Source organism: Cyprinodon tularosa, unplaced genomic scaffold, assembly GCF_016077235.1.
Source record: "Cyprinodon tularosa strain WSP-4 unplaced genomic scaffold, ASM1607723v1 ctg192, whole genome shotgun sequence".
In the NCBI taxonomy this organism is placed as follows: Eukaryota; Metazoa; Chordata; class Actinopteri; order Cyprinodontiformes; family Cyprinodontidae; genus Cyprinodon; species Cyprinodon tularosa.
This window is the reverse complement of record NW_024038688.1, coordinates 729,016-754,367: the sequence shown is the minus strand read 5'-3', so window position 1 is coordinate 754,367 and position 25,352 is coordinate 729,016. Positions and strand designations below refer to the sequence as shown.

The window sequence follows — 25,352 nt, the reverse complement described above, 5'->3', positions numbered from 1 at the left end:
ATCAGAGTGAACGGCAGGGGGTTCAGGACGCAGCCCTGATGGGAGCCTGTGCGTAGGGTGATGATATCAGAGGTGTTCTGTCCAACCTGGACTGAGTGAGGTCTGTTTGTGAGGAAGTCTCATGACCAATTGCAGAGGGGTACATTGAAGCCCAGCTGTTCAAGTTTTCCTATCAGATACTGTGGGATGATTGTGTTGAAAGCTGAACTGAAGACCAGGAACAACATCCACATGTGGGTGTTCTTCTCCTCCAGATGTGCCAGGCTCAGATGGAGAGTGAAGGAGATGGCGTCCTCAGTGAGGCAGTTCCATCGGTAGGTGAACTGGAACAGGTAGAATTTTTGGAGGAGACTGGAGACGATGTGTTGTTTAACCAGCCTTTCGAATTACTGTACTTCATCATGATGGGAGTCAGTGCGACAGGCCAGTAGTCATTGAGGGAGGTGACCTGAGGCCTCTTTGGGAGCGGAATGATGGTGGCAGACTTAAAGCATGCAGGCCCAACAAATCAGTCTATTGAGGTGTTGGAAATGTCTGTGAGGACACCAGCCAGCGGATCTGCACACTCCTTGTACATCCACCCAAGTATGTTATCGGGGCCTGGGGTCTTTCTTGGGTTGACTCTCCTCAGAGTTTTCCTGACTTTAGCTATAATTTAACAATTTGTGCAATTTTGTGCTGAAAGCCCTAAGAAGAAAAGGCGACGATGTATTTGGACAAAGATGTGGCTGTGCAAACGTGGCCACTACAGTCTGTCAATTTTAGAGAAAGAAGTTCATTTCACTTGCACCCCCACCATGCTTCTGTGTTTTCATCTGAGACAAAGAAGAAGAATCCTTGTTTGCACACTGAGGGATTTGCCTACGGCCACCTTATGATGGCTGACTGAATTTCAAATGATTCCTGATCGGGAGGTGGTCATGAGAGGCTGATCACCCCTCGTGACCCCCTGTATACTACACGACGCATAATCAGGCTGAAAGTAGGCCCAATTGAACGACTGGATAATCAGCCTGAAAAGGGAAAAAATCGTATAGTGTATGCCCGGCTTAAAACAGACTTATCCCTTGACTCTGCCGCTCATTGCTGCCCTGCATTTTCTCTTCTTAGTAAATTTATTTATTTTTTTAAACAAATTATTGTTAAGCTTTATCGGCTTGTTCTATTAAAACCCTGCCCAAAGTTACTGCGGTTTGTTATTCAATAAATCTACCACTCGGCTACCACAAATACACATAACAATGCATAACATACTGTGAGAATTTACAGATCATGATTTATTGCTTTTATGTCATGAAGAATCGATTCATTTATTGAACATTTTCTCTCAAAAACTAACATCTCTGCTCTGTCAGTTTCTGCCGAGGCCTAACAGGGCTCCTACCACAGTCCCAGCTAATATAACAAGGCCCGCCATGGTTCCACCCACACCTACTCCAGCATGGATCACCTGTAGGGGGAGACATTGAGCTTTCAGCAAAGATATCATACCTTTAAAAACTTCCCCACACCATATCACCCCAGCTTCTGCAACCTATTATTAAACTATCAATGCCTCAACAACCTCTGACCTACCTGTCGAGATGTACGCTTTCCGTAGCGCAGCTCGTTAGCAAAGTGTTCACAGTTAAAGCTAACCAGGTTGTACGGCAGTCGAGCACCAATGAATCCACTGGCCTGCTTCACAATGGCATAAATCTGTTCAGGCTTGTATGTTCTATCCAGGTAGTTGTTGATTCTCCATCTGTCACCCTTCAACACTTCCTGCAGCTTCTCTTTCATCACAACTCCCATCTCTCCTGGTACCGGCACCCTGCTGGAGCTGCAGCACAAACCTGGGCGGGCGAATGTGTAAAAATACTTAAAGATTTAATAACAATTCATGCAAACATCCCAGAACTTCATGGGTTTCTCTTCTTTTGACCTAAATCTATAAATCAAAATGATTTCAGCCAGAGGTCAGCAGGTGGAGGACTGCTATGAAACAGGCCACCATCATAGAGTTTCTGCAGACCAGTTTATATACAATATATTTCATAAAATACATTGCTTTGGGTTGTTTGTTCACTTTTTAAAACATTACAGATAATATAAGTGAAAGACTCACCATTTACCACAAAGTGAACGACGTATCCGCTGCCGATGTACACGGCCCAGTGCTTATAGCCGACACGGAAGATCTCAATCAAATCTCCAGGCTTTGGATCTTTTCCATTCTAGGTTTAAAGACCAAAAAGACAGGATGTGGTTGTTTTTAACCAATGAAACTAACAGCAAATAAAATCAGTCAACGGTGAAAACCTTGGATCTACAAACTAATTTTATTTTTGAGCATTTGTTATTGTTCTATATAATAAAGGGATACAGTTTCCACTCTATAGAAATAATTACCTCAACAGAAAAATGTTTCTGTTTTCCTGAAAACATTTAATTGACCAATTAGAAAAGACTGTAACTTACTAATGTTCACAACTTCATGTGTTTTGCTTTTGATAGGGACAGCTTCACCCATTTACTACATTGGAGAAACTTGTGTTTTTTTTTTTTTTTTTTTTTTTTTTTTTTTTGCTTTTTTCCGAAGTCTCTATTCCCAGTTTGACAAGGATCATCCATGAACGTTTCCACCTCATAATGATATCTTCAAGGTTAAGGTTTTGTGGATTCATTGCAGCAGTTCAAAGTTTACCCCATTGAAAGTAAGGAAGAGGAGACACAATCTGATTTATTTTGTTTGAGAGTCAGAAAGAGAGATGTAAGAATAAACCAACCTGCATCAAGAATAGAAACCATTCACCATTAGTAGCTACATAGCTCAAACATCCTGCCTCAAGTGTTCAAAGCAGCAAACTAAGGCCCTGATCGTCTGGTGGTTTCTATCTCAAATCCAGTGCAAACATGTTTGTAAATGCACAGCAGATCTTCAGCGAAGGTGCAAAGTGATTTGCGTTTGCAATTCATCAGAAAGTTTTTTCAAGCCTTTTTTTTATTATTTCCAAACCATAACCAAATTAATGGGTGGAGGACATGGAAATGTAATTATTTACTATGTGTAAAGTGATTTTCCAAGTTAAAGTCAGGTGCAAACTGACAAACAAAAATATCTGTGATCATTGTTGGCTCAAAGGAGGCATTTGTACAATGCCAGATGATGGAGAAATAATCTGTGCACATCTAAACAGTTTTGGATCAATGAAAATAAGAATAGTATAAGATATTATTAATGAATAAACACATCTTCAAATGCTGACAGAAGTTAATGCAGCAGGAAAGCAGAAAATATGAATATACAATTAAACCAAAAAAAAAAAAAAAAAGAACTTAAATATTGTGGCATGCTTATAAAAACATCAAATTAGAAAATCCTGCAAATAGGCATGATGTTGGTGGAGTCAAAGTGTGAATTTCCCACTTGTTGCTACTGGGAATTTTTTTTCTCCTTCAATTCATAAACCATAACCATGCACAAAGTACAGTACTGTCTTTTTATTACCCTACATTAGTAATAAAAACATACAACCTTCTATTTTTAATGGGTGGAACATTATCAGTTTACAGGGCTTAAAACTTGCACAACAGTCTTTGTAGATCACCTGCAACAAGTAGAACATTTCATGTGCAATTTATCAGCTTTCAATTGGACTCTTTGAAGATCAGGCCCTAAGGGTGGTTTTATTGTTTTGTTTTATTCAGGCTGATTTATGTCCCTGACCCATAAAAAAACATATTCAGAGACACCAAACATCTGACACTGTAATAAAAATCAATGATTTACAAACCAGATCTGTGTTTTCTCCCTCCTGATATTCCGGATTTTCAGCACCTGGGTGGAAAAAAATATTTATAAAACAGTTCATACATGATTATTGTTTTAATGTTTATATTTTAAAATGTTGCAGGTGTACACTGTGGTATTATCTAGCCTGCTGCTTTTTGAATGTCCAGTATTTTTCTTTTTTCTTCAATGTTCCTTGATAACCGCATCTTTCTTCTCTAACGTTTTTCTGTTTAGTTTTTTGTGTTCTGTAGGTTGTATTATCAATGTGTAGCATTTTTCACCACATGCTGCAACTTTGCACCTACTGGCTACTGTGTTCAACATTACAAGCAACCATCTCCCTCTCTAATGCTACATCCTGTGTGGTGAAGTCACCCACTTAGAGAATGTATATAAAGCAGATCATGCTTATGTGACATGGAAGAAAAAATTTATTCCACCAAAATTCCTTCATCTTGTATTTTTATTAATGTATTCTCTTTTGGTTTTACCTTGAAATTATTACTTTAAAGAACAATAATCTGTATAATAGTTTTGGGAAAGATAGTTTTACTTTTGCGGGTATAACCTGTGACGTCACTTCCTCCTTCCCAACACTGTTCGTTAATGCAATGGAGGAAGGTGGCTTGTTGTCGGCTTGACGTTTTTATTTGCTGCTAAACAGTTTTGTTTCACTCTTTTCAGAATAAACACGGCAATAATTGGCAGACTTGGAGTGATTTAACGGTGCATTATTACACAACGCAGAGGCAGGTTACACTTATAACCACTGTAAATCCTTAAGGAGTTTCACTGTGTTGCATTTATCATCCTTTGTTGGATTTCCATTTGTTTCCATCGATTTTATATGAGGCGCATAATCTGCACTTAATCTCTGGTAGTGCCGCACAGAAAGCATGTGATTAGTGAGGAACTGAATGTAGGCTGCAGAGCCATCAGGTAACAAAACCTGCAGAAGCTGTTGCTAAACATCTGGAATCTTATTCCAGCTCAGGCAGCTCTTTGCTCGGGTCGGTGTTTCTGTTCTTTGAAATAAATCAACTTTGCATGTAATTTATACTTCTAAAGATGAAGCTGTTTTAAATGTGTTTTAAATCTCAGTTTATATATTTTGGTCTCATTGGGGTGAATTAAGATTTTGATTTTTTGCCTTATATGAAAAATGTTTCAACCAAACCTAGAAGAATATGAAAGACTCACTGGATGATGAGCTTCCCATGACGTCTCTGAATAGGAGAAGAAACTGACGACTAAACCTGAAACAGTGGATTATATGGAGAAATAAGAAAGAAAAATGTTTATCAGAAAGATGGTAAACTGTACCATAATTTATCATGACAGTAAAGGACAATAGAGATCAAAGGAGAAAGTTACTCTAATAAATCTGCAAGAGCAAAATAACCTGACTTATTCTGGGCATAAAGGTTGTTTTAGAAACTTGAAGTCTCTGTGCTGCTGCACTTCGGGAGAGATGAGAAGACTGGCTCAGAGTTCTGCACTTCAGTTCTTGTGAAGTATGAAATGTCCTGTTTCTTGCAGCAGCAAGTAAAAGAACAAATCTCTCTCTTTAATTTTTGCAGAGTATTTCTCATATTTAAATCCAGCAGGTTTGTCTTGGATGATCATTGAATGACTGAACTGTTTTGACCAGTACTTAATGATAGATGTACTGAAACAATGAAACAAACTTTGAGTTTCAGATTGTTGAATTTAACCAATAACTGTGCCAGAAATTTTGCATTTCTAGTAATAAACTTGAACAGACATGGAGTCAATTTATTTCACGGTATTCCTTTTTGATCGATTTTGTATCTGCCACTAGAAACAAAGATGGAAATAAGCTGCAGATAAAGCACAATGTACTGCAGCATGTCTTTTTTTTTTCCTTATGCAATTTTTTCTGATGCCACATAAAAGATAACCAAAAACGTTGGTGGATCGTTGCTGCACGTCCTGCAACAATACTGAGCTGCAGTATACGCTGTTCCAGGAACTGTTTAATAAAGCTGAACTTTATAATCCCTCCACCTCATGACTGTAATGTTTACTCTTTGTGGAGATAACAGCTTCTTAGTATAATCATTAGATAACTTTAACAGTTAAAAGTCTTTGAAACCATAAAAAAATGGGGAAAAAAAACATAACAGTGTGTTTCTAATGTATAACATTTAAATTGAATTTAAAACCAAAATATATTAAAAGAGCTAAACATCAAGGCTACAAACAACTTCTGCAAACATGAATAATCTATTTATGGAATGGATGCATTAAAAGTTTAAATATAAGATTGAGAGAAAAGTCTCTTATAACTAGTTTGATTGAAATAACCTCAATATTTATGTCATTAGAAATGTCTAATAAATCTGTTAAGCTGTTGAAGACTATGTTTTTAAGGAGGGATTCTGCTTTAATTTTTACAAAGTGGAGGATAATATGTTTTTATAATCAGTTTGAATTTAAATCAATTTAATAAATAAACTTAAAGACATGTTATCTCAAAAAGCAACAGATGGATATAAATATTTTGGAAATCATGCTTTTATTGCACAATTCAAAAAAAGGCACAATAAAAATGTAGACTGAAGTTACATTAATAAGTTTATTATTTAAATGTGTGTAAAGTTTTTCTGTGGTGACCAATAGATCATTTAAACTTAAACATGTTTAATAATATATTTGTATATTGCTTTATCTAAGTTCCTTGATTCTTTTGAAAAGTTTCCGGTATGCTTTACAAGCCTGATTACAGTAAACAGTTGGGTTTTTTTTTTAACAGGTATCAGGAAATATGAACCAGAATATTTCTTTTTTAAATAGTTAGTTAGTTAGTTAGTTAGTTAGTTAGTTAGTTAGTTAGTTAGTTAGTTAGTTAGTTAGTTAGTTAGTTAGTTAGTTAGATTAAACTTACCTGAGAAAGTCCAATTACGCTGCTCACATCGGAAAGAAAAGTATGAAACAAAGGAAGTGTCTACAGTAGACATAAAAACAGGTTTCAGTTCCTGTGACGAGTTCAGCTTCAGGTCACGATGTGATTCAACATAGCAGATGTTTGCCTGTTTAAACAGAGAGAGGCTGATATACTCCTCGGTTACTTCCTCCTGGTGGAGCTTTAATTTACTTTAGATCAAGTTCATGATTTTATTAGTTCTGTTTTTTTTCCCCTCCTAAATATTTAACGTTGCCGGTTGATTTGTTTGTGAACTTTTCCTTTTTAAGTTCGAACCAAATCAGTTTAATAAACATTTCTACTTTGGAGCTGTGTGATGACCCAGTAGTTATTTATGCTCACGGTAACCCATAAGGGTCAAAAAACCAAACAATAAGCTCTGTAATAAATTTTTAAAAGTGGTTTAGAATACTGAGCCACACTGATTTATCTTGTTATGAGTATTTTAAATTGTAAGTTAATTAAAACGTGAATCCTGAACAGCTATACAGCTTATTACTAATAAAATACATGCACAACATATAATATAAATTTTTTTTGCACTGCTGATGATGATAGAATAGAATGGGTGGTTTTATTAGATTGCAGAGCTCTTCAGCTCAGGGACAAGAAACTGGTGGCCGACTGGAAGATGAAGGCGGGATGAAATGGTGAAGGAGGTGGACATGGTTCACAACTTGATTTAAATGCAAACAGGACCAAAATGAAGCAGCTTAAAAAGAAGATTCTAGAATGCTATGGGCTGCTGAGGTGGCTTGGAGAGCAGTAGAAGGTTTGGCAGAGTCTGCACCACTTTGTCTGCCAGTTATAATGACTTGTTTTTAAGTTGTTGCACTTCAACAAACATTGGATCCAGCTGCTTTGTCTTTCTGTCCATGTCGAGGTAACTACATTGAGTTGCTTGAAGTCCATCTTCACTCAAACTGACTGTGTCCTAAAGAGCAAAAAAAATGATATTCCTCTGTTTTCACACTAGCTGAATAACAATCTCATTATTATGGCGTTTACATTAATAACCTCATCTTAAACCCTGAAGTTCCAGGAACATCTCCCTCAGTGTGCTCTACATTGACCTTTCAATTTTCTATATAAAGTGAATCAACTAGTTTCCCTTTCACCTGTTTTGATGTAGCTAATACTTTGTTTTAGAATTGGAACTAGTTTCCTAGCCTATTATTAATTGTAATAACCGGAGTATCCCAGTATGAATGGTATGCACGCACTAGAAAACAGCTACAAGATTTCCATGTTATCTCTATGTAGTATGTATGTATGTCTTTAGATGGAAGTTAAGTTCCTACATGGCTGTAACTCTGTATTTCACTGCAACATCCTAGGAAATACAGTCCTGGTCGACTGGATAGACTCAAGATAGACTCATCTAAAGTGCAGACAATATTTATTGTAATAGTTTTTTGTTAGTTTAACAATGTTCTTTTTTAAGGCAGATAGTTTGTGTTGAAGTATTGTCAATAATATATATATATATATATATATATATATATATATATATATATATATATATATATATATATATATATATATATATTTTTTTTTTTTTTTTTTTTTTTTTTTTGTCTGTTTTTAAACATTTTTAACAGAAGCACGTTGGGCCTCCTGTCCTGTAGGCTACATCTGGCTTAACCAGGTTTCTGTGGGAAACCCTATAATATGTACTTACATTTATTTAATGTTTAGAAACTTCTGTTGCAAATGACTTAGAAACAGATTTATACTTTCAGTCTGAAAACCTCCCTGAGATACCGCCCCCCCCCCCTCCCCTGAGTTTGTTACCCAGAATCCCCAAAATGTTTCCTCTTTCTTATTCCATAGCTTAATTTAATTATTTTTCAATATTGTAAAAAGTTGCCTGAAAACAAAACGTCTTTATAAACAACTATCAAATTAAAGAAATTACTATTTACATCCACTGTAATTCAAATATTTGTCAACTTTCACAGATGATATTTTAGAGCTACTTGAATTTTTTTTTACCTTTAGTAAAAAAAAATATACCAAAGTAACCTGGAGAACATTTTTTTTTTAAATCAGGGAAAACTTAATGCTATCTATCTATGAACATCTGTAACTGGAATTTGACTATTTGTTCCAGGAAAACCTTCTTCCAGCACAGGAAGGTTCGACTGCAGTCATTAGTGTCATGCTTAACATTTGACATGCCGTCCATTATTCTCCATAAAAATGTGAACCAGAGAAGAAAAAGGCTGCTGATGCTTCAGGTCTTTCATCCACAGTGAGCTGGAGTTACACATTTTCATCAGGTCCTTAAAGGAGGAGTACAGCCTCTTCTTCTTGCTGTCTAAGCCTTTGGTTTTAGTTGTTGACAAAAGAACCAGGGAGTGACCAAACAACTGGTCACCAAACAGCTTCAGGACTCTGCACCGCTGCAGGTTGTCTTCTTCAGTAAAGTATTTAGCCAGCAGAACCAGGACCAGGAGCATGGAGTCTTGGTGTTCAGACATGCTGGACCGAAGAACATCTGGGGTGTTGATCAGAACCAATGCCTTGTCCGTAAAAAGTCCTCTGATGGGCATTCAGTCTGGTTCCTGCTCTGTGCTGAACAGCGGCATCTCCTGGAGCAAGTTTGCGACTGCAGTCCTCTCAGACTGTGTCCAAGCAGAATCCCTCTGATCTCAGGTGCATGAAAAACAAAGGAAACAGACAAGTCCAGAAAATATGTCTGCAAAACATTAATGCACGGGAAAAGCTTGGACTGGAAAACAATGATTTACAGATTAAAATCCTGAGGCTTTCATCATCAAAGTGAGCAGAATGAAGCATTTAAACTTAGCAAAAAAATTATAAAGAACTATGTCTGTGTTTCTTCTGCTGCTTGGTGGACTTACTGCTGCAGCTGCTGACATTCTGCAAGTCTGGTTCAACTGCAACAAACAAACAAATTATGAAAAATATCTCTTTTAAATTGCAAATTTCAAAAAGAAAAATTTCAGATTATTTTAAAATTAATGAATAATGTTGCTTTTGGTAAAGTTTAACTCAAGTTTCTCAATTTGTTAAAATGTCCCAGCATAAGTGACCAAAATTAATTCCGAGTTAACAAAAAAGATTAGTTATTAGTATTTTTATTTCATAGTCAGAGCTGCATGTTTGACTCATTTGTAAAGTTATCAATAGATAACCCAAACTGAATATTTTCTTTTTTTCCAGGCCAGTTTATTTAATCACTTAATGCCAAAGTTTAATAAAACAACATTTCACATATTTTCAAAAATAAAATTATCACAATTCATTTTGAAATATTACATTTGAAAATCCAAATGTAAGTATATAGAAATACATTATGTCATGCATTACGTTTATATATTACTACCGTATGTACGTTTCTATCTGAGCTTCATGCTCAACGCACAGGACTCTGAACCTGCCTTCATGCTCTGATAGAATCCTGGAACCCGGATCTCTCGGTTCCTGTGTGGATCGGCCCGCTTGACCTGTGTTTCTCCCTAAAGCAGAGTGTCAGTGATTGGGCGATGCCTCGCACCCCCTCCTGCAGTCGCTGCAGGTCCACAGATCCTCAGCAGCCCACTTCAATTCTGTCTGTTTTATTTTAATAAATGCTTTGAACTTTCTACTGAATGTCTCACCTTGATTACTGAGTCCATATGTTCTGTTTCATGACAGTATAAGAGTAGAATAGGAGTAGAAAACATGAACAAGCCTCAGTATTTTTATCTAAAGTTTTTCATGTGTTCTAAGGAAAGCCTTTCAGGCTCACAAGCTTTTCATTAATGTCACCATTTATTGCAGACATTCTGTAGTTCCTCAGTAGATTCTGTTCTGAAAAACTAATATTACTTGAAAAAATAAGGTCAGCTAAATCTACAGCTTCAGTGAAAGAAAAACTGCATCCACAGCTGGATTTCTCTGCTTGAATGTTCTCAACCCGGTAATAAAATCAGTCTTTAGGTAAAAAACTTTTTCTCTTGTTTACTTTCATATTTCCTCTGTATAAATTCTGCAAACTGTTTTTCTTTTATTGTTATTATCATGAACCTAAGAACAGTTTTCCTCTGGACCTGATAGCAAATTTTCTCTGTTTTTCCCTCCATCAATAGGCTGAGTGTGCTGCTGATGGGTTTGAAAAGCCCAATGAGGCACCTCCTGGTCTTGGTGGGGCCTCATTGGGCTTGTGGATTCATGACTCCCATCGGGAGACAAAGGAGTTTCCTGCAGCCCCTTATGAAAAAAAAACTGATCAAACATTGATAAAGAGACAAGTCAATGACTCTGAGTAGGGAAGTGTTTTATTTTGGTACACCTGTTAATTTATGTCTGTTATTTTCTTTTTATTTATTTTTATTCTTCTGGCCTTTAGTTTAAAGCAGGTTGACAGAGATGTGGTTGAAAGAGAAGAGAAGACATTTAGCAAAGGTCAACAGGCCATGATTGGTACCCATGATGTCAACATCAAGTACTACGTACAGATACTACGATGAGGAGTACAAATATTTGATGCACTGCTGATTTCACAGATTTTCATTTTTATATTTTATATATATTTATATTTTCTTTTATATTTATGCTCTTCAATCACGAGTGACATAATCAAGATTAAAAATCAAGAAAATCCCAATGTATGATTTTTATTAAGTAATTGTATTGCATTACATAAACATTTGAACATATAAAAATAGTAAGAACTCAGGCTCTCACAGGCCTGTTAAATCTTCTTTAAGAAGCCCTGCTGTTGTCCGCTATATCTGAATAAAGAAACTTGATCCACTCCATGATTGCCAAGACCAAATGATCAGTGTAGGGAGATCAGAGATAAAACAGTTGAGCTGCAAAAGGCTGAGATGGGTTACAGAGAGGATGAGAGGGATGAGACAGGGGATCTTAGCTAACAAACCTTCCCTCATTAAGGTTGGTGAAGATTAGACCAACTGGATGACTCATCATGACAGAAACCTGAAGCACACATCCAGGACAACTAAGGAGTGGCTCCATTAAAGGCTCTAAAGGTCCTGGAGAGGCCTAGGCAATCTCCATACCCGAACACAATGGAAAATCTTTGGAGGGAACTGAGGTCAATATTATCCAATGACAGCCCCAAAATCTGAAGGATCTGGAGAAGATATGCATTTAGGAGTGGTCCAACATCCTCGCTGCAGTTTATGCAAAACTCAAGGACTACAGGAACATTTTGATATCTGGAATTCCAACAGTGTCTGTACCAAATATTAGGTTTTTTCTGATGAATTAAATACCTATGTGATAAAATAACATGCAAATGAATCACTTAAAGTCATTAAGTAATTCTATAATAATAAATGTGATTATTATAGGTTTCAGTTTCAGATTCCACAACTCGGTGAACTTCAGTTATGATAATAATAAAGACTTCTGCATGCTTGGCAAACAATAAAATCTGTACTGGATCAAATATGCCCTGATGACCCTTCTGAATGTGGGTCATGCTTTGTTCCTGCACCGTCAATATGCTTCTTTAGTCAAGTTAATATGCGGAAACTTCTGGTTTCAAATGGCTTTTTTCTACAGAGACAGAAACAGTTCATAGGAGGCCCGGTTGGTGACGGATCTTTCAACTTTCTATTAGAGAACTTGTATGGTTTTAAATCTGCACCTTTCAAATATAAATGTAATTTCATATAAGGGTTGATTCTTTGAAATACTCTATTGGGGTAAAAATGTCCACTTCTGTACTGTTTGCTAGTCAGTTGCCAGGTCCTTTAATGCTAATTGAAACCATTCAATTTACCAGTTGAGAAGAAAAGTTTCAACCTCTGCATGACTTCAGATTCCCTTTGTTTCCTTAAGGCATCAACTGTGCTCAAAAACCTGAACAATGCTAAACCTCATTTTGCTTCCGTTTGAGGACACCATCTCTCAATTCTATCATGGAGCAACTAGGATCTGGAAACACCTGAACTCCATCTTACAGGACCTCAACCATCCGTGCCAAATCATTTCGTGAGAACACAGGAATAATAACTATAAGTAAATATTCATACATGTAGGATTCATATAGGATTTTGCCTTCAGTAAAATGTAGACTTTTATTGTGTTCCACTCTAGGAGTATATTGATGGGTTTTTGTGTGTGTGTGTGTGTGTGTGTGTGTGTGTGTGTGTGTGTGTGTGTGTGTGTGTGTGTGTGTGTATGTGTTGTATGATGAAAAAAATTATAGTTTTCATCTTTTATACAATTGGCAAATGTGAAAAAAAGTAGTGATGATCTTCTGTTTCTTATGAAAGAACAATGACAGTTTATTCACTGAAAATCTGAAAATTGAAGAACATCTCTGCTCATTCAGCTTCTGCCAAGTCCTATAAGGGTTCCTACCACAGTCCCAGCTAATATAATAAGGCCTGCCATGGTTCCACCCACACCTGCTCCAGCATGGATCACCTGTAGGGGGAGACATTGAGTTTTTAGCAAAGACATAACTGTAAAAACTTCACAAGACCAGATCACACTAGCTTCTGCATGTCGTGATTAAATTGTCAATGCTTCAGCATCCTCTGACCTACCTGTCGAGATGTGCGCTTTCCATAGCGTAGATCGTTAGCAAAGTGTTCACAGTTAAAGCTAACCAGGTTGTACGGCATTCGAGCACCAATGAATCCACTGGCCTGCTTCACAATGGCATAAATCTTTTGAGGTTGGCATGTTTTATCCAGGTAGTTGTTGATTCTCCATCTGTCACCGTTCAACACTTCCTGCAGCTTCTCTTTCATAACAACTCCCATCTCTCCTGGTACCGGCACCCTGCTGGAGCTGCAGCATAAACCTGGGCGGGCGAATGTGTAAAAATACTTAAAGATTTAATAACCATTCATGCAAACATCCCAGAATTTATTCAGTTTCAGTTTTTTTGACCTAAATCTATAAATCAAAATGATTTCAGCCAGAGGTCAGCAGGTGGAGGACAGCTCTGAATCAGGCCACCATCATAGAGTTTCTGCAGAGCAGTTTATATCAGACATGGGCAATGTGGAGTCAACAAGTCATCTCCATGTCATGTATTTAATCTACCCAGCCAATTAACCAGGTGAGTCCAATCTGCACAGGTTAATTCACGGTGAAGATTGGATTCACCTGCTTCAGTGGCTGGGTAGAACAAATAAATGACATGGAGATGACTTGTTGACTCCACATTGCCCATGTCTGGTTTATATACAATATACTTTATAAAATACATTGCTTTTGGCTTTTTGTTCACTTACTAAAACATAACAGACAATATAAGTGAAAGACTCACCATTTACCACAAAGTGAACGACGTATCCGCTGCCGATGTACACAGCCCAGTGCTTATAGCCGACACGGAAGATCTCAATCAGATCTCCAGGCTTTGGATCTTTTCCATTCTGTGGTTAAAGGCCAAACATAAAAGATGAAGTTCTTCTTAATCAATAAAGTTAACAGGAAATAAAACCTCTAGCTAAAAAGTTTCTGACAATCCTATGAAAAACGTAAAAAGTTATAAGGCTTTCATTCTGTAACCAAAACATCAAAACATGTTTTCTAGTGAAAATAGGTAGCTTTGGTACCCACACGGATTCCCAGGTACAGTACCCATCACCACTTATGCATGAGATCTGGTTCAGATTACATAAAAAAAAAAAAAAAATTCTAAATTCCCAGATGGCATTGCTCCTAGCTTAGTTCAGTTGTGCAACATGTTTGTGACTGAATCAGGGTCACTTCCTACAGTTGGTAATGGCTGCCTCTTTGGCATTTTCTGCATCTAGAAGGTACATCACTCTAGATTTAGGAATGTTGCAAATGATTGTATCCTGAGCGTTGAAGTACATGAGCAATTAAATCAGCAATGCTTCCAGTACAGTACCAGATGGTAAATCCTCACTGGCGGTTCTCTGTGTCCAGCATGTTGGCAGATCTTGATTTACCAAGAACTGCCTCTGAGGAAAAAACAGTCTTACTCCCCCATCTATCATGATTCTTTCATTATTTAATATTTCCCTAAATTTGTTAAGATAATGGGGACAGGGGGATTGACATCATCTCCTAGTTTCAAGTTAAGGTGGCCAACCACCCCTTGGAAGAAGGAACTTTATATGTCTTTTTAATTTCAGCATAAAATCAAGCCTTTATGGAAAGAGAAGATTTATCACTTTGGAGGGTTGGAAGGTAATTTCTGGCGGTCACTTATTTATTTTTCAAGGGGTCAGCAACTGTACTAAAATAACATTTGACACTCAGCCACAGAATGAGCAAATCACCACCTAAAGCTTCATGACCCAAACATCCTGCTGCCAGTATTAGAAAAATGAAACTAAGATTTTAATCTGGTGGCTGATTTCTGTCTCTGCCATAAAAATATATATATATATTTTAAACCAAATATCTGACATTTGGTGATAGAAAATAGATGATTTACTAACCAGATCTGTATTTTCACCCTCCTGATATTCTGGACTTTTAGCACCTGGAAGTACACATTATATACACAATTAATCAATTCAATTTATCTTTATTGCCATTGTCACAAGAACAACGAAATTTTAAAAAAGTGCCATCGATCAGTGCATATGCTTAAAAACAAAAATCACTGTCCCACCATTTACACACAATATAGGAAATAAATAACAATAACTGATACAAAACAACTAATAAGAATAATACATTCTCACACACATCATCCATGATGATTAATGGTTATTTTTGGTTGCATTTATTTTTGTTATTGCTGTCGGCAATAAGACTATTGATGTAATGTTTTTGTCATAAATTTGAAGGTAACTATGCTGTGATCTACCATAAAGGCTGACAGTCCATAGAGGTCTGACAGACTTCTGTTTTGTGGAGAAAGATTGATCTGCTGCTTTTTGTAGCATCATTTAGTTTTAATATATTTAGTTTAATGAAAAAACATTTTGATTTCTAACAATCTGCTTATGAAGTAAGATTAAAGAATGGGTAATAATTATTTCCACAAAATATCTGAGGTATAGAAAAGCAAGAGAAAAGTATAGAATGAAAAGGGAACTTTGGTTTAAAAATCTTTTCAACATACACAATAAAGCACTGGTTTTTTATATTTTTTTCCTTAGAATATTTATGATTACTTAATTTAATGACAAGAATAATACCTAACATTCTTTCATCATATTCTTTCTATTTCCGTATCATTAATTTTAATTTTGGGATGTTGTTTAATTTTCTGATTTGCTAAATTTATGTAATTATTTGTTAAATTCGGTGATAATTTGTTAGTATCAAACCATTTATTTATTGTTATAAATACTCTTTCACTTTAAGCAGAAGTTAATCTAAGTCTTTATCTGAGCAGTAAATACTTTTATCATCAGCAAACAATATACACTTCAACTTTTTCAGTACTTCACAGAAATCATTTATATAAAATAAATGATGAACAATTTTGGTCCTGATATGGAGCCTTGCCGAACACCAGGTATGATACATTTTTTGGGGAAAATCAATATTGTTACTAAGTACAAATTGACTTCTGTTACTGAGATAACTAAATAACCAAGCAAGTGCGGGGCCTCTGACTCTAATTTTTTCAAATTTTTCTACTAGCAACTTGGTCCATGGTCAAAAGCTTTTCTTAAATCACTGAAAATTCCAACTGTGTATTTTTTATTGTCTGTTTCTGTCAATGTTTGGTTCAGGGTTGAGGACCCAACTGCAGAGGTGAGTTATTGCAGTTTCAAAAATCCATCTTAAAATGTCAAACTAATCAGAACCATGGAGACATCAGGAAAAAAAGCTCAAGAAGCCGAGGAGAGAAGAGGAACCAGCACTGAGGAACTGCACAGGGAGAGTATTTATGGTTGACTGCACAAAGACGGGACTAATGAGCAGATTGGGAGATAACGAGCAGATTGGGAGATAACGAGCAGATTGGGAGATAACGAGCAGGTGAGAACAGAGGCTTCTAGAAAACAGCTAAGGAAAAGGGAACTAACAAAGAAGGCAACAGAGGGCAACAAAGAAAAGCCTTAAAACTCAAATATATCTAAAAACACAACAAAATAGGGATTAACCCAATAAAACTAGAAAATAAAAGAAAATCATGAATCAACATGAAACTGAAAACAAAAAAAAATACTTTAGCCTTTCTTCAGACTTCAGAAGATTTTTAAAAATTGTGAATGTAGGCAGATAGAACTGTAAAAAGTGTACTGATGGCAGTCACTGCTAGGAAATATACTGGTGATAAAGGACTGATTACAAATATATATGAACAGTCTAACTATACAGTGTAATATATTTTCAACCAGCATCATATTTAGGTCAGACCTTGTAGGCTGTTTATTTTTATATTTTTACTATTTGTATTATTTCAGTTTAATGTACCCTCCTAATAAACACTGAGTTAGGATTTGGTCTAGTGGTTTCCTCATTTGGTGCTTTTGCTTCCCTAGAATTTGACTTATTTGATAGACCAGGCCCAACATTTACAATAAAAAATCCTTAAATACATTTAATTCTTTAATTTGTATTTTCGATTGTGTGGCATTTAATTTCCATTCCTAATTGCGGATAATTTCATTTAATATTTTCCAGGTCTCTTAACTATTGGATCTGCGCTGTTTTAAGTCATTTCTGATAATAATCCTTATTGGTTCTTATTATATTTGTCAGTTAATATTCATTTGCCTTATATCTATATTCAGTTTCTTTTGTTAATGTGTAGTTTATAAAGGTGATTCTTCAATTTACATGCATTTTCTTTGCCCTTAGTGATCCATGGTTTAAAATAAAGTCACTTTAGATGTTATATATACCTTAAAGTTTAATAAAATATAATTTAAAAGTTTAAAAAGGCAATAGCCCCACGGTGAGTGCGACAGGTTAGGGGGAGGAGATGAATAGACATATGGATTTATTCTAAGAACTTTCAGTTTTTATGGATTTTAGGTATTTTAGGAGACAAAATGTCTCGACCCAGCTAACAAAAATATGAAGGACTTACTAGAAGATGAGCTTCCCATGATGTCTCTGAATTGGAGAAGAAACTGACGTCTGAAGCTGAAATAAAGCACTGAAAATTATAGAGAGAGAAAACATAAAGAGTTTGAAAGAAAACATGTTAAACTGCCCCAGAAAGTTGAATATCTCTGTGTAGCTGCAATAATAGAGATATGCAGACTTAGAAATGAAATGTCCTTCACTGCAAGAACGTTGTTCTCGTCACTGTAAGTAAAAGAAAAAAAAATCCCTCTCTTCAATTTCTGCAAAATATTTCTTGGCCTTAAATACAACAAGTTGGTCCTAGAACATCAAGAAAAAAACCTGGGAGGTTTTTACTTTTATAAAATTACTTAGCTGTTTTGACCAGCTGTTAATGATAAGTAGATGTAGTAAAACAATAAAAAACTTTGAGTTTCTGACTGTTGGAAATGACCCTTAACTGTGGTGCAGGTTTAGCATTTCTTGTGTTCACAAACCTGTAACGAACAATAAATGTGTTAATTTTAAATTTGTTAATATGCAGAGGATAAAAAAATGAAACCACTTTTTCTGTGAAAATGATCTTTCTTTAATTGTTATGTTTGCTTCTATTGTATTTCTTCTGTCTTTTTTATCTGTCACTGGAAACATAGATGGAAATAATTGAAAGTTAAACTTGTGCTGCAGATCTTTTCTCCTTTTGTAAGTTTTTTTCTATACCTAAAACCAGAAAAACAAAAGAGTGAATTGTTGCTGCAGGGCCTGAATCAATGCTATGCAGCATAACCTGTTCCAGGACCTGCATTGTAATGCTGAGCTGGCAGCTCTGTCTAAACCTCATAACTTTAATGTTTATTCTTTCTTTGTGGATCTGAATGGCTGAAACCAGATGACCTTCATTATTATAGTCGTTACACACCTCTAATTCATATTTACTCCTATTTAAAAGATTCCTCGAAATCTTGAACATTATGCACAAAAATGTGTTCTAATCAGCTGCTTTCATAACTTTTAAATGGAATTTAACACCAAAATTGAATAAAAATGTGCCATTAACATCAAAGCTAAACCTGTTAACACGAATGTCAGCCATTTAACAGTAGTGAATGCATTAAAAGTTAACATATAAGAAAGGAAGAGGTGTTTCTAATGCTTTGTTCGGATGGAAAAACATTAATATTTATGTCCTCAGAATTCACAAATACATATGTTTTCTAAGAGGACAGTAAAGTTAAACACTTGTTTTGAATAAAATCTTAACAAAGTTATCATTTCAAATGCTGAATACATTTTATAAGATCAGCAAGATGTTTTATTTTGAAAGCAACAGATTGATATAAATATCAGGCACATTTTGTTTATGTTTATGTAGGAAAGCTAATTTGAATTTCTTCCATTTTTACTTACCTCTTTTCTGTTTTATTATTTTTCGTCATTTTTAGTTTTTTTTTTTTGCTCCAACTGGGCTCTCTTATTTAAATTTTGTCAAACAAACAGAATCAGTTTCATTTCAGAGTGGGTTAGATGTGGAGGCTGACAGTTTATCATTATTCATAAATACAATATTCATAATAAAATCCCAAAAAGGGTTAAAAATTTTTGTGTGTCCTTTCTGCTGCTCCCTTGCCACAGCGAGTCGATGTAACTCGCCTAAAGACTTTGCAAAGTTTTTTCCTCGGATGCCCTTCCTTATACAGCCAGGATAGAACCTGGGTCCCTTACATTTCAGTTAGAGACCTAAAGCACCGAAACAAGAGGACTAATACAGAAGTACAATAACAACATAAACTTATGTACAGCAACATAATCAAATGTGTTGACCGATAAATCATTTAATTAAGCAATTATAACAAAAGGTGTTAAATAGTTGATTTTCTTTAGGTTAGTTTTTCTTACTTTCCTTGATTCTGTTAAACATTAGTTAGTTGGGGCTTACCTGTGATAGTCTGGCTGTGCTCCTCACATTAGTATAAAGTAAATGAGACAAAGGACAGTTTCTTAGTAAGGGTATAAAATTGGTTTCGATTTCCCGGTTGTGACGGTCAGGATGTGTTTGGACACGAATAATGTTTGCTTGTCTAAACAGGCGTGAACCTCCTCTGTTACTTCCTTCTACTCATGCTGGGGTTTGATTCACTTTAGATCAGGATTGTGTTGCTTCTATTTGTTGGTGTTTGTTTTTTTTTTCTTTTTTTTTCTGTGCAAAACTTCCTCTTTTAACTGTATTGCCTGACATTTTGTGAACTTTTCATCTCCTTGCTCCTGCCTCATCAGTTTCACTGAATTACGGTCGTATACTGGTTGTATATGTTTGTGACATCTGAATAGTTTGGATCTGATGTGGACACCTAGATCATACCGAGTGTTTGCAGTGGGGCCCATTAGGGCTAGCGGACAAAACACTGCTGTCTTTGACAAAAATATGAGAGAGAAGAAATTACCGATTATTGGAATCACCCTGCTATCATTATATTAACCTGTTTGTTAAGTCATTAAAAATTAGTCCAGCTATACAGGATATCTTAGCATCCATCATATACATTAAATACAGTCTATATGTTTTTTATAAATTAAACAGCTCTTTAAAGTAAAGCACATATTACCCTGTAGGATATATAATAGTACTTCACATAATATTGAATTAGAATCAAATAAGTATTATAATTGCTTAGTTGACTTTGGATTTATTTTTCCCAGTGCTAAAAATCACAATGCCTTCTGTGCGAGTAAAGAAAAATATGCAAGGAAGAACATTTTATCTCCTTTGGGAGATATTGCATTGAATAAATTGCTGTCTAACATTTCAATGGCAAGACAATTCCGAGTGCTGAAAAAGGACATTCTCTGTGGTGTAAACATCTGTTAATGATAACAAAGATCTGATACAGATATCCCTTTCTTTAAACAGAACACAGAAAAAAAAAGATCATAATTAAGATCACAACTAATTTATCAAGATTACTGGCATAAGCAAAGTAACGACCACTTTTATCAGACTGAATAAAATCCAGTTTTAATCTGAGTTTTAAAATAGAGTGGGGAATTTTAAAACTGAAATTAAAGCATTAAAACTCAAATTTTTAATCTTGAACTGTATAAAACTTTGTAACTTCTGCTTATCTGGTTAGAATGCATTACCTATGTAACATTGGTAACATTTCATTAAAGTTATAGAGGACGATCTTTAATTTCCTGGTGGATCACCTAAATAATCTGTCCTCCTAGTTGTCAGTCATTCTGGTGACATGTTTACATAAGGCCGTCCTACGTGCTCGTCCCATTAACTATCTTTTCATTAACTATCTCGTAAGACCTGTTGTCACAGGCTGTCATTACACGGCAGTCTCAAGTAATAGGACAGATGGCGCAGCCACCGCGCAAAGGGGAGTAAAAAGCAGTGATTATCTGTCCAAACATTCAGCTAGCTCAGTTTGCTATAAAGTCCACTATATAGTCTCCACTCTATAGTGAGTGATTGAGGGATTTAGGGGTTAGGGTGGACCTTAGGGCACAATAAGCTTGTATGAGCTATAAGAACAGCAACTTTTAAAAAAAGCGTGCACAAGGAGAAATGAGCTTTTGCATGCTCTCGCTTGCACATAAATTTGAAAGTGGGGAGGGTGGGTCTTTTAAAAAACAATGCACAATACCTTTAACAAGAATAATTTTGTACTTCTCACTTAACAGAAATATATAACAAAATATTTTTAAGAATTGGTTTGCTGTTCAGGTGTGCCAGATTTTAATTGGCTCAAGTGTTCGTTTGAGAGGTGTTCCTTCACTTTTAGTGTATCCTAGGTTTTTATATAATGTCCATAACCCAAACTCCACTAAAAAGAACAAGGTCAAAATCAGTTCAGAGGTCTGGGTAGTTTTGATAGCTCACAGGCAACATCAGCAAACTCCAACAGCTATGAGCTTGAGGTCCACACTGGAATGAGGTTATCCCTTTGAACTGAACAGCGTTATTTTGCCCAAGGAGAATGCCCCTGTGCAGAAAAACAGAAAAGCCTCTAACAAGCTTTTGTCAGATTCCCTGATGTACCTCTCCGTAGATATCTGGCCGTTGAATGGCAGTCATCATCTCTTCTGGAAACTGGAGGTTGCATAACACGTTTTGGGGATGAAATTCATTCCTTCAGTATTTCCACAAGCTTTTGTGGAAACAAAGTATCTTTCATGATTTTTAAGATTGTCCTCCAGCTTTCAATAACAAACAGTGGTGTCTGGATTAAGCTATTGTGCCCGAATTGTGACAATAGTCCAGCAATATTGTATTTGGTGGCAAACTGTTGGCAATTGTGTGCATCTGGTACGACAACAAGGCCCAATTTTTAAACAGCCTCAAAGTAACTCAATGCAAGCTTCAGAGTTTCCCCCTCTTCTTTTGAAAAATATTGCAAGAAGCTCTCTTTCACACTGCTGTATATGGTTCCATACAAGGTTTCTTCCAAGAATAGTAGTGGGAGGAGTAAAAAATATCTGACAGTTATCCAACATGTTACTACGATTTTTGCAATTGCTTTTGATTACTCAACTTAAAAGTTCATGCATTAGTTAATGTAGATTTGCTGTAGTATTCTCCCCAGAATTCCCTGAGCTTTCACCCTGTTCCAGCTCTCCATTAGGAAGTTTCCTTTTAATGTGGACCTCTTTTTTAATCTAATATATGGGTGAAGAAAAGCAGCTGGAAGGTCAGAAAAGCAGTTACCACATTGCACCACAATAATGACCTTTGGCTTTGATGGCTCCCATGGTCAAGTGTCATCTAAATTAGCTGAAACATTAAATGGCATACCAACAGTTTCTTCGCCATTATTGTACTATAGGTGACACGCTGCCTTTCTGCATCATTTACAGTACTTCAGGCAAACTTTGTGCTACATCACTGACTCTGCCTTCCGCTTGATCAATTCTTTTACTCTTTGATGTGACTTCAAGAACTGCTTTGTTTTATTGTATTTCTCCATACTCTCCAATATTATCCTCAATTTTGTTTTCACTTGCTACATTTTGTCATGATCTCGGCACCGATGACTGGATTATGGTTAATTTCATCCACCTGTCTAGCTCCAACCAGTTTTCGTCATCGCTCATCAGATCCACCTGTTCCAGTTCCTATATAAACTTCTTGTTCCCAGCCATGTGCCAGATTATTCGAGCCATGGGTGAGAGTTCTCCAGCATATGCAGTGTGTTCCTTGCCTGATCCTGAATAGTTTCTGCTCCCAGACTTCTGAGTTTGCCTGCCCTGTTTTCGGACTTCTTTTGGATTCTTCCTGCTAAAGACCTTGGATCTGTTCTACCATCTTTGCAGATTTCTTTGCATTTTTATTTCCTCTAAGTTTCTCTAAAGTGTACATTCTTTTACCTGACTTACTACCTGGAGCACAGCTCTTTTCTCTTATTTTTTCAAGTAGCTCATTTCTTTTGGATTCTGCTGAATGTCTGCGATGATTCATGCAACAGAAGACCACAGCTGATACTCTGTCTCCATAATGTGGAATATGTTTTTGCCAAATCATTTAACATCAGTGTAATGACAGAAGAATTAATATGCAAATTCAAAACCAGAACATAATAATGTGGAAATCTTTATTAGTGACAAAATCAGGAATACATTTTGGCAATTTAATTCCACCATATATATTTAAAAATATATAAATATTTGCACCCTACTTTAAAAATATGTGAGGAAAACCCAATTAAATAATGCATCCAATCAAATAATGCACAAAAAGCTATGTGTAAAATAAAGTCATTGAGTAGCATTGATGGCTTGCAATGGTATGATCATTTTATGTTTTTTTCTTATGTATAAATCTTTATTAAGGGGTAATCTTGGAGTAGGTGTATTTACCACATTCACTGCATATTCCAAATATTTTACTAATCTCTCACTGTATTCCTACGTTTTATATTAAATGTTTTGGCACACTTTCCCATATTTCATATCACTGCTACTGTAAATGTAGGGTAAATGGCTGTGTAGAAGACACCTAATATTTTCATAGAAAGACCTTATCATTTTGAAGTTTACTTAAGACTTCTACCCCAACAAGGGTCGTCTTGTCTCTCCCTCTTAGACTGTATGTATACATCCCCAATGCATCTACAGTAAAACAAAACACAAGATTAGAGTTGTCAGATCCCATGTCTAGATAGTTTTCCTCAAAATAATCCATACCCTCCAATTAAAGAAGGGAGAAATAGAAGTCAGTTAAATAAGTTGAAATTGACAAAAGCAATTACAATAAAAAAATTTATTAAAATCATGACATTTATTTTGAATTGTGATTCAAAAGAGATATTAACAACAAACATATGAAATATGAGGCTGTGCAGCTAAAATTCGTATAGGGAATTACTGCAATCAAATGTTTTCTCTACTGTTCAAAAACACTTCTACACATGTTAACAGATATTTTGATCCACTGTTTATAGTAAGGCAATATTTTATTTCACTGAATTATAATTTCGTACATTTTTATTATTATTATGAGCTTTTTGTAATTTAAAAATTAAGAAAATGAAGTTGTTCTAGATTGTTTAAATTCTGTCATCTATCATGTCATAATTGTATTACACAGGCGTGAATGTAGGAATGTCGTTACTTTTATTTTTGACTTATTTATAACACTAAAGCAATATACATAACACAGTGGGGTTTTAGACTACCATACTATCATCACAGCTGTAATCAGGTCACAGTAATCTACATTATTCTCTTCTGTGAGATACTGCTTTTAAAAATAAACGAGTGAATGAATCAATGAAATTTTATTCCTGAAGTACTTTTCATTCAGTAGTAGAACAAAGAACTTTGAGTTTTTACTTACACAAAAAGTGCTATATAAATAAATAAGCTTAACCTGAGTAATTAAGAAAATGAGAGGTTGACAAATTTACTACACCTTCATTCTCCCACACACACACTCCCTGCTATTCATAATGATCTGTGTTAACACTGCTGTGAGGAAACGAGCATCTCTCAATGTTTGATCGTCCTTGTGTGCACCTCATTCGTCTCTTTATGAAGTTTCTGTGCCATAATCTATATGGCACAGAAACTTATTTCGAATTCATCCGCTTATGAGAGACATTTATCTCCACGACCACAGAGTGCACCTCAACATTTGCACACCTGTAACCTGGGCACCCTGCACCCTGTAGCTCAGACTAAGAGCATTGGTGCCGCCGTGCAATTTCATATCTATTAATGCAGTTTAACGTAACCATAGTATTTTAGAATGTTATTTTAAACTTGTGTTCTTTGTTTAATTGATGTGTAGACCTTTTCAATAACATTTAAATATTGTAATAATAAAATTATTTCCTTATGGTTTGTGTAAAGGGATTTTGTAGCTAAGAGTCACATGTCACATAATTACAGTGACTCAGGTTCATGCCAGCTGATCGATCTACGTTGTTATGGTGTTATTGTGAAGTTCAGAAGTGTCAAGTAACAAAGTACAAATACTTCTTTACTGTACTTAAGTACACTTTATAGGTATCTATACTTTCCTCCATTACTTTTTTTCTTCCTACTTCTGACTTCTACTCATTACATTTTTTTTTTTTTTTTCATTTACAAATTCAATGTAAAACATGGATGATTAAACACCTCAGTTTATTTCAGTGTTAAATTCTGTTTAAAGTAACAGATTATTAAAAATGTCTCCAG

At 35.6% G+C, this 25,352-nt stretch overlaps 2 protein-coding genes across 3 annotated transcripts; both read right to left on the bottom strand.

Annotated features, from left to right (window-relative positions):
• Window positions 1-1,261: 1,261 nt before the first annotated feature.
• Window positions 1,262-6,827, bottom strand: LOC119782361 (phospholipase A and acyltransferase 4-like). The gene is made up of 6 exons (XM_038283308.1): window positions 6,684-6,827; window positions 4,976-5,031; window positions 3,777-3,820; window positions 2,108-2,216; window positions 1,576-1,835; window positions 1,262-1,450 (listed from the first exon to the last, which is right to left on the bottom strand). Exons 2-6 carry the CDS (start codon window positions 4,992-4,994, stop codon window positions 1,352-1,354), a joined length of 531 nt encoding a protein of 176 aa, XP_038139236.1. The 5' UTR covers window positions 4,995-5,031; window positions 6,684-6,827; the 3' UTR covers window positions 1,262-1,351.
• Window positions 6,828-11,090: 4,263 nt separating this feature from the next.
• On the bottom strand, window positions 11,091-19,721 carry LOC119782363 (phospholipase A and acyltransferase 4-like). 2 transcript variants are annotated; one of them, XM_038283309.1, is made up of 6 exons: window positions 19,606-19,721; window positions 17,692-17,760; window positions 15,134-15,177; window positions 13,987-14,095; window positions 13,256-13,515; window positions 11,091-13,133 (listed from the first exon to the last, which is right to left on the bottom strand). In XM_038283309.1, exons 2-6 carry the CDS (start codon window positions 17,708-17,710, stop codon window positions 13,035-13,037), a joined length of 531 nt encoding a protein of 176 aa, XP_038139237.1. In that variant the 5' UTR covers window positions 17,711-17,760; window positions 19,606-19,721; the 3' UTR covers window positions 11,091-13,034. The 2 variants fall into 2 exon arrangements, with proteins under 2 accessions (XP_038139237.1, XP_038139238.1); XM_038283310.1 differs by having other exon boundaries at window positions 17,692-17,747; window positions 19,606-19,645.
• Window positions 19,722-25,352: the final 5,631 nt, after the last annotated feature.

What these genes read in the sequence shown, in the direction of transcription:
- LOC119782361 (XM_038283308.1), bottom strand. An exon ending in CGTTCACTTTGTGGTAAATG is followed by an intron (nt 1,836 to 2,107) that starts GTGAGTCTTTCA and finishes TCGCCCGCCCAG; the next exon opens with GTTTGTGCTGCAGCTCCAGC. An exon ending in GAAAGCGTACATCTCGACAG is followed by an intron (nt 1,451 to 1,575) that starts GTAGGTCAGAGG and finishes CTCCCCCTACAG; the next exon opens with GTGATCCATGCTGGAGTAGG.
- LOC119782363 (XM_038283309.1), bottom strand. An exon ending in AGGGTGAAAATACAGATCTG is followed by an intron (nt 14,096 to 15,133) that starts GTTAGTAAATCA and finishes CTTTAACCACAG; the next exon opens with AATGGAAAAGATCCAAAGCC. An exon ending in CGTTCACTTTGTGGTAAATG is followed by an intron (nt 13,516 to 13,986) that starts GTGAGTCTTTCA and finishes TCGCCCGCCCAG; the next exon opens with GTTTATGCTGCAGCTCCAGC.